Consider the following 9,655-nt stretch of genomic DNA (forward strand, 5'->3'; position numbering starts at 1 on the left):
GAGAGAGGAGTAAAGGAGGCCATCTTTGTGAAAAGAAATCGTCCATCATTAAACAGGGGTGGAGCCTCCGGGTTCAACTGTCCCCCTCTTACAATGCTGTGATTGCTAGTATCACTCAGCCCTCTGTGAACAGTAAACAGCCATCAGGTGCTAATGATCCATTGTTAGGCTGATGGTCCTTCTTGAGCATGTGAGCAGCTGGTTTTGATTGTCAGCAGCAAACTGGTTGATCCACTCTGAGAAGGTGCTATTTAAGAGACTGAGCTGAAAACAGCACCTCAGACTGAAGAAGTCTCTCGGATGAGAGACGAAACGTTTCTACATTTTTTTGCTTTTTGTTTTTTTTGAATGTCCAGAGGACCAGATTGAACTTTTTTGGATTTTTTTACCTGGATTATTGAGCAGCAACAGGATATGTCTGCATTGGTTCTTGCCAGGAACTTAACAGATGTTTGAAGCCACTTAGAGAGGTCAAGGTCGAGAGCTTCAGATCTTTTTGCAAGTTGTTCCAGGAAACGGGAGCGGAGTAGGAGAAGGTCCTTTTGTCTAGTTCAGTCCTCACTGAGGGAACACTGCAGGTAATAATGTCCTGAGAGCGCACGCTGTAGCTGCACTCACACAGAGACATGTAGGAGGAGATGTATGAAGGCAGCAGACCAGGAAGTGATTTAAAGATGAAAATGTACCAGTGAGAGAGTCTGCGTGAAGTTAATGATGTCCAGTTAACCAGTGAATACTGGGTGCAGTGGTGGGTACGGTAGTTACAGCCAGTTATGAATCTTAGTGCACCATGATAGACAGCATCCAACATCTGCAGCATCCAACATCTGCAGGGTTCTTGTAGGAGCGTTCATGTAAATAATGTCACTGTAATCAATGGAGGGAAGGAAAGTCGCTGTTACAAGTCGTTCCTTAGCATTCAGTTAATGGTTGTGGAGGGATTGTGGCCCACTCCTTTTCCAGCAATTTTCAGACCTTTTCCAGTCAGCTGGTTGCTTTTATCAGGCTTATCAGGGTACATGGAGATTCACACGACACAATTTTGGATTGGTTTTGAAGTTGTCTAATTTACTTTTTATTTTTTTAGCAAACCAGCAGCGACTGAATTCTGCTGCCTTCCATTCCTTTTATTTTACCAGCACTCCTCATTCGGACCTGTTTTTTAACGGCTCATAGATGGTCGGGTTGAACATCATGCACACATCCTGAGCTTTGCTTTGACTCAGTTTCGGCTGTGGAGCCTGAAGCAGCAGTAGATGCTCAGAACCTGGGTACAGCCGTGGTTTATGCTGTCAGTCGGGCTTTTTGGGTCTTTTATCCTCCTGGTCGGCCTCGGGGAGGGGTTCGGCCGTCGGTCAGCAGCTGTCTGGCAGCACAGAGAGATGGAGCTGGAGATAGAGAGGCCGAGTTGGGAGGGTCAGCGGAGAGCAGCGCTCAGGTTTCTGCTGGTTTTATTATTCATGTCAGGATTGGTAAGAAGATCTGAGCAGCTTTGTCCTCGGAGAGAACACTGTGACAGCAGCAGGACTAGTCTCAAACAGGTCCGTGGAAACATGTGAATACTCATTTATTTATATTCTTCCTCCAAACACATCATTTTTTAAAGTCCTGATCGAAGGGTCTCCAGAAACCAAGTCTTTTTTGGGCATTGGCTTAAAAATGAGAAAAATGGACAAAACACAAAGTTAGAAGGTTGTCTTTAGGAAATCCAGCAGAATACCAGCCAAGTAAAAAAAAAAAAATCCAAAGGATTAAAAAAACGTAAAATTCTAGAAAAAACATCTGTTTGAATGGCGACCGAGCATTCCTTGAAGGAACGCATCCTACCCGGCTCCTTAATGCCAGAGTTTCAAGTTAAGATCGTTTTGTGATGAAACATGGCAGAGTTGAAGTAATTATGGTCGAGCCTTGAAAAAGGAAGCGAGGATGACTCTCAGCTACTACCAGTCCAAATCTTAGTGTAGTGTTTGTAAAATTGACAGCCATTTTGATATGCCATCGAAAGACGGACGTACTGTGGTATAGTCCTCGCCTCTTTGTAAATGTTTTCTTGAAGAGCGAAGTTGAAACAAGGTCTTTGCTTGTCTGGACCATAACTTCTGATCTGCTCAAGATAATTTATCCATCCATCCATCCATCCATTATCTTCCGCTTATTCCCAAGTCAGATCGCGGGGGCAGCATCTTGAGCAGGGAGGCCCAGACATGTCTTTCCACAGACACCTCTTCCAGCTCTTCTGGGAGGATTCCAAGGTATTCTCAGGCCATCCGAGAGACATAGTCTGTCCAGCGTGTCCTGGGCCTTCCCCGGGGTCTCCTCCCAGTTGGATATGCCCAAAGCACCGCTCTAGGGAGGCACCATTGTCCTCAAACTTGTCCTAAATGCCGACAAAACCAAAGAGATGCTTTTTTCAAATAGGAAGTTGGTCCCAGCAGTTCTTCCTCCGATTTTATCCTCAAATGGTGTCCTGATTGAGTTTGTTGATTCCTATAGATATTTGGGTATCTTGGTCGACTCACATCTCTCTTTTAAGCTCCATGTGGAAAACTTGGTAAAGAAACTGAAAGTTAAACTGGGTTTCTTTTTCAGAAACGGATCCTGTCTAACCCTGAATGTTAGGAAACACCTTGTATCTGTGACTTTCCTTCCCTCCATTGATTACGATGACATTATTTACATGAACGCTCCTACAAGAACCCTGCAGATGTTGGATGCTGCAGATGTTGGATGCTGTCTATCATGGTGCACTAAGATTCATAACTGGCTGTAACTATCGTACCCACCACTGCACCCAGTATTCACTGGTTAACTGGTCACCATTAACTTCACACAGACTCTCTCACTGGTACATTTTCATCTTTAAATCACTTCTTGGTCTGCTGCCTTCATACATCTCCTCCTACATGTCTCTGTGTGAGTGCAGCTACAGAGTGTGCTCTCAGGACATTATTACCTGCAGTGTTCCCTCAGTGAGGACTGAACTAGGCAAAAGGACCTTCTCCTACTCCGCTCCTGTTTCTTGGAACATCTTACAAAAAGATTTGAAGCTCTCGACCTTTGACCTCTCTAAGTGTCTTTAAGAATCTGTTGGACTCCTGGCAGGGACCAATGCTGACATGTTCCTGTTTTTAGTTTTCTACATTCGCCTTAGAATCTAGCTGGTTTTTGTTACTTTTTTCTTTTAGCCATCCTATTCGTTTAAAAAAACCCAAAAAAACAACTGTAGTATGACTTTTTATAACTGTTTGTTGTTGCTGTTGTCCATTGTTGTCATCATTCTTTGTTGAAATCAGGTCTCTCTTGTAAATGAGTCCTCGAGGCTCAATGGGATTTATCTGTCTAAATAAAGGCTGAATGAAAAAACAAAAGATGCCCGAACCACCTCAACTGGCTCCTCTTGACGTGGAGGAGCAGCAGTTCTACTCGGAGTCTCTCCTGATAACTTAACTTCTCACCCTGTCTCTAAGGGAGAGTCCAGCTACCCTACGGAGGAAACTCATTTCGACCGCCTGTATCCACGATCTCATTCTTTCGGTCACTACTCAGAGTTCATGACCATAGGTGAGGGTAGGAACATAGACTGACCGGTAAACAGAGAGCTTTGCCTTACAGCGCTGCTCTCTCTTCACTACAACGGACCGGTACAGAGTCTGCAATACTGCAGACGCTGCACCAATCCATCTGTCAATCTTCCGTTCCATTCTTCCCTCACTCGTGAACAAAATCCAGAAATACTTGAACTCCTCCACTTGAGGCAGAACCTCACCCTCGACCTGAAGAGAGCAATCCACCTTTTCTGGTTGAGGACCATGGCCTCAGATTTGGAGGTGCTGGTTCTCATCCCAGCCACTTCACACTCTGCTGCGAACCGCTCCAGTGAGAGCAGAAGATCACGGCACGATGACGCCAACAGGACCACATCATCTGCAAAGAGCAGAGATGGAATCCTGAGGCCACCGAACCGGAAACCCTCCGCCTTCTGATCTGCTCAAGATAATTTACCAAAACTTAATTCAAGGATTCAAGGTTCTTTATTTGTCGTACACACCACATGTGGTACATGTGTTGGAACAAAATTATGTAGACAGGGTCCCAGTTACATCCAACAAAAGTAGTAAAATGTAAAAGAAAAACAGTAATAAAGATCTAAGATATGAACTAAGGAAAAACTTTAATAAAAAATACACTAAGCACTAATATCATAAAAAAAAAAACGCCGAACAGCAGCACAAACATGAGTCTGTGAGCAGATGAGCCGAATGAACACGGCAGCATGAAACAGATTAGCAGCAGCATGAAACAGATCAGCAGCAACATGAAACAGATCAGCAGCAACATGATAATGTATTACGTGTTGTCATCATTGTATGTTCCCATACAATGGCAAAATTGGCTCTCTGCATTTAACCCATCCACCACCAGGTGGAGCAGTGGGCAGCTATTGAAAGCGCCCGGGGAGCAACTGGGGACGAGGTGTCCTGCTCAGAGACACCACAAGGTGTGCAATGACTCGGGATTGAACCTGGGACCTTCGGATCCCAAATCGGCCGCCCTGCCTCTACACCATGATGTGATTTTTCACAGTTCTTTCACAGTTTTCAGTTTTGTGTTGTTTCCTTGACTGTTGAAGCCTTCTGGATGGAAGGTGAAACGTTTCAGAAAAAAATAACTGTCCAGATGACCTGACTGAAATTTGTTGGATTGTATACCTGGATTATTGAGCATGGACTTTGAGGGTTTTTCACAGTGATTATTCTGGTTAGAGATTCATGAGTCTTAACAGCCTCAGGGTAGAAGCTGTTCCTCAGTCTAGTGGTTCTACACTTAATGCCCCTCAACCTCCTTCCTGAGGGGAGCGGGGCAAAAAGTGTGTGTGCTGGGTGAGTGTGGTCCTTCATGATGCAGGTGGCCCTCTTCCTGCATCTGGAGGTGTAGATGTCTGTGATGGTGGGGAGACTGACTCCAACATCTTCTGTGCAGCCTTCACCACTCTCTGCAAAGCTTTTCTTTCTGCAGCTGTGCAGCCTCCATGCCACACGTTGATGCTGGAGCACAGGATGCTCTCCACTGCACACCTGTAGAAGGAGGTGAGGACTGAGCTTCCCAGACCAGCTCGTCTCAGCCGCCTGAGGACGTAGAGTCTCTGATGAGCTTTCTTCATCAGGCTGGTGGTGGTGTTGCTCCAGCTGAGGTTGTTGTTCAGGTGCAATACTGTACATATTAAAACGTGTACCACCACTAGATGGTGCGTTGCATAATGTTTCCATCACGCCAGCTCTAGGGTCAATGCCACAAACCAAGGTCAATATTAAAATTATGCTATTGGAGGTTTTTGCTCGTCTCATGGCTGTAGATTGTATGGTTGTTTGTTGAAGGCTTATCATGTGCCAGTACTCTTGTTTTAATTTTAAAGTAATTTGGGCATGGCAGACATCTTGAATTTACTCCAAATGTCAATCAGTTCTAGTTGTACATCAAATAATCACCTTCTGAAGGTTTCATTAAAATTAATTGCTGATTATTATTAATTAATAATTCAGTTCAGTTTATTTATATATCCAGTCCCAACAGAAGTCGTCTCAGGGCACTGAACAGAAACATTCAAAGACTGTTAGTAAAAGTTATTTATCTCAGGAAGCAGCAGATTGTGTTGAGTCGTCGCTTCGTCACAGTCTCTCATCCTGAGCGAGCAGAAAGGAGACAGTGGAAAGAAAAATCTCCTTTTTAACAGGAAGAAACCTCCAGCAGAACCGGGCTCAGGGCGAGCGGACATCTGCTTCGACCAAGCTCGTCGTTCCCGAGATATTTTGCTAAAAGACCGACAGAAACATTATCGCCTGACTTAACGATGGGCTGTAACGACTAAAGGAGTAACAATGAGAATTTTTTCAACGCTGATTTATTATTTTTAAATTCTTCTCAAAAGCTTCAAAATGAGTTTGTTGAAATTTGGTGATTTACCGCCTGGCCTGGCAACAAGCTAACTTTGTTTACAAGAATGCCGGTTTAAAAACTTGAGTTTTTATCAGTCTGGAGTGATGTCATCAGAAATAGCAGCTCTATATTTAAAAAGGGGAGTCCCCGAGCTGTACAGTGGCACCAAACATTATATGAAGGGATTTCCCCGACAGTGGTTGGTTTTAAAGGAAATTATAAGGGTTATAATGCAAAGGAATATTTCTGAAGACATACCTGTTAGAAAACTTTGATTTAAGGGTAGATTAGGACATTTTTATTTTAGTTACTGAGATCACTAGATGGTGCCTTTGGGACTTATTTTTACAAAAATAGTAATAATGTATCAACAGTTTCACTTATATTTTTCACAGCAGCTTGTGCTCACGCCGACTCGTTTAACCAGCTGTAGGTCACAAATGGAGGAAAAAGAATAACCGGTAGTGTTTTTGTTTGTTGGCTGGGAAATGAAGGCTTTTATTGTGAAACAACAGGAAACCGTCCTGCTGATTTCAGTTTTATTGTTGACGCTTGTTGGTTTCAGTTTATGAAGGTTTGGCTCTTGCAGCGGGAGAAGGGCTGAAGAAGCCTCGCTCTGTCTGTCGGCATCTGTTTTCCATTGAGCTCAGGAATTTACCCCCGGCTGCTGCACGCTGGGGGAGGAGGAGGATCTTCAGGCAGAAGATGATGCTCGGTGTGACATAATCAGTTTGTAGTTTCCGTCTTCCTCCTCACAGTTTGACCACGACTCATGCTCGGGTGAGGAAACGTGTTCTCTTCAGTGACATCTGGTGGTAAATACAAGAAGTGAAACAACTGATGCATACAGTTAGTCCAACGCTCAGCTGCAGGTTTATGGTCCGTTCTTCAGGTTTCTGTGGTGCTCAGAGCCACATTCTGCTTCTCATTTTAAAACGTGTTCACTGGTTTTATTGTGGGAAAAACGGGTTTGCACGTTATTGCATATTTTTAAAGCTTTTTTTTTTGGGATTGGAGTTGATTTAATCTCCATAAGTACATTTGTTCTGTGTCGTGTCATTGTCAGAACTTTTTACTTTAATGAAGTTGATCAAGTTGACGTCAGTCCGGCAGCTTTGCATCTTCAGTAGACGACAATTTTCCTGTTTGCCTATTTCCTCAAATAGGCTGATATAGATGTAAATGTTTGTGACCCACGTTTTCAGTAAAACTGATGTTTGTTGTTTTTTTTTCTAGAGAGGATCTGACGAGCTTTTCTCCAGTGTTTCCAACGGCCCATATATCATGAGCACCACAGGTCAGAACTCGCTCTGCTGTCCACGTTTCTCAATGCATTTGACTACGCTGATCTTTTAATAGATTCATCATACACAAATTTTATAAATGAGGCGTGTGATCTCTTATGAGACAATCTCATAACTCCTAACAAATCTGAATTTGCTGCAAATTTGAGAAAAAGAAAGAAGTTAATAAAAATAAAAGTTTTCTTATAATAGATCCCTGTGGTGCACCTCCCTGTTGAATATCAGGACATGTCTTCTTACATTGTCTTAAACCCTTTGTCGCCTCTGAAGCCAATGGCAACGACAGCAAGAAGTTCAAAGGTGACATAAGAGGGCCCAGCCTGCCGTCCCGGGTCATCCACATCCGCAAACTTCCCTGCGACATCACAGAGGCCGAGGTGATCAGCCTCGGTCTGCCGTTTGGAGACGTCACCAACCTGCTGATGCTCAAAGCCAAAAACCAGGTACGGGTTGAACCAAACTGACACTACCTGTTGGTAACAAGCTAAAATGTCAAGAGGCTAGCAAGAAGTTGTGGTTTCTTGAGGTTTGCAAGAAGCTAGAATATAATAGGCATTCATTCAACCTTTATTTAGACAGGCAAATCCCATTGAGCCTCGAGGACTCGTTTACAGGCAAGCTGGAAGGTACAAGGAGGACTTTTCCAGATTTCAGTTGAAATGACAGTTTAACTTCATCAGAGAAAGCTCAGGGTGAAAACAGTAACAGCAGTTTGTCAATAAATATGTATGAATTTGTCTCATAACTAATCATAACCAAACTTCATACCGATTCAAAAGGTTGATCAGATTTTATTGACTGATGCTGCTGTGTCTCCAAACTTGTAGAGGTTTCCTGTAATAAACTCTACTTGGTTTCTTTTTTCCTCAGGCTTTTTTAGAGATGAACTCGGAGGAAACGGCTCAGAACATGGTGGGTTATTACTCCACAGTGATGCCCGTTATCAGACACCAACCCGTCTACGTTCAGTTCTCCAACCACAAGGAGTTAAAAACTGACAACTCCCCCAACCAGGAGGTAAGAAAACAAACAGTCCTACTCATCCGTTAGCTCCTGGCAGCTCCTGCTCACTGTCTGTCCTGTCTCAGAGGGCCCAGGCAGCCCTCCGGGCCCTCAGCTCCTCTCACGTGGACACGCCGTTGGCTGCTCCGAGTACAGTGCTGAGGGTGGTGGTGGAGAACCTGCTCTACCCGGTCACCTTGGATGCTCTCTGTCAGGTAAGTACAGTTATCAACACATCTATCATTTTTTAAAATTAGCATCTGTCCAACATGGAAACACATTTTGTGCTAATGCTAATTGTTCTTAATGCATAAACTAGCATGGTGCTAATGCATTAGCTCAGTCTCTGTCCTTGTATCTGCCAGAGGAATTATGTCCTGTCAGATAATTTGGAAACATTTATTTATATCATGGGTGTCACTCGGCTCCTGTTTTGTCCTCAGATCTTTTCAAAGTTCGGCACGGTGCTGAGGATCATCATCTTCACCAAGAACAATCAGTTCCAGGCTCTGCTGCAGTATTCAGAAGGAGCGTCGGCCCAGGCGGCCAAACTGGTGAGCGGCGGTGGGTCTCCAGCGGTTTCTCGGGGGTGAACGGGTTTTTGATGTTGACACCTTTGTCTTCCAGTCTTTAGATGGACAGAACATCTACAACGGCTGCTGCACCCTGAGGATCAGCTTCTCCAAGCTCACCAGCCTCAACGTCAAATATAACAACGAGAAGAGCCGAGACTTCACCAGACCAGACCTGCCCTCCGGAGACAGCCAGCCCTCCATGGAGCACCAGGCCATGGCTACAGCCTTCAGTAAGGCCCGCAGTTTCCTCCACCACACAGACACGACGGGATAAAGATCAAAAAAAGTCCGCTTACCACAGCTGAACGTTTGAAGACAAACTGAAAATAAAATCTATTTAGTTTCCTGTAAAAAATGAGTAAATACTGAGTGCTGAAATTTGTTAAAGAAGGTGGAATAAAGTTGCTAAAAGGAAAACACTAGCTGAATAAGCAAAACAATAGCTAAAAACTGAGCGTAGCAAAACTCCATTATAGTTTAAAGTTAAAAGGGGATCCCAAGCCAAAAGTAGCAAAAGGCTAGCTAAAAGCTAAACTTAGCAAAACAGTAGCTAAAAAGTAGTTAAATATATGTTAAAGAGCAAGATGTGCTAAAAACAGAAAACGCTAAAAGCAGCAAAAGGCTGAAGTAGGAAGTAACAGAGGGAGCATCTTAAGGCAAAATTAGAACATATTTTCTGATAGCTAAAACTAGCAAAACCAAGGTAAATATATCAAGGGGATACACAGAAGCTCTATTATCAAAAGGCTAGCTAAAAACTAAAGAATTGAGATGCTGGCTAGAAACTAGTATAAAGAGGCTAGCTAAAAGCTATAGTATGAAGAGGCTAGCTAAAAGCTA

The 9,655-nt window shown here is 43.7% G+C and overlaps 1 protein-coding gene across 3 annotated transcripts in view; it reads left to right on the plus strand.

The window, feature by feature from the left end:
- Positions 1-9,655, plus strand: part of ptbp1b (polypyrimidine tract binding protein 1b) — a 32,101-nt gene that overhangs the window by 12,080 nt on the left and 10,366 nt on the right. For all 3 annotated transcript variants that reach the window (XM_037697888.1, XM_037697889.1, XM_037697890.1), the window contains 6 exons: positions 7,171-7,231; positions 7,509-7,681; positions 8,109-8,255; positions 8,327-8,455; positions 8,684-8,794; positions 8,868-9,045. In XM_037697888.1, coding sequence (XP_037553816.1) covers positions 7,171-7,231; positions 7,509-7,681; positions 8,109-8,255; positions 8,327-8,455; positions 8,684-8,794; positions 8,868-9,045 — 799 coding nt within the window. The remainder of the gene's footprint in view (positions 1-7,170; positions 7,232-7,508; positions 7,682-8,108; positions 8,256-8,326; positions 8,456-8,683; positions 8,795-8,867; positions 9,046-9,655) is intronic.

This window comes from Nematolebias whitei, chromosome 3 (assembly GCF_014905685.2).
Source record: "Nematolebias whitei isolate Nwh7 chromosome 3, NemWhi1, whole genome shotgun sequence".
Classification (NCBI taxonomy): domain Eukaryota; kingdom Metazoa; phylum Chordata; class Actinopteri; order Cyprinodontiformes; family Rivulidae; genus Nematolebias; species Nematolebias whitei.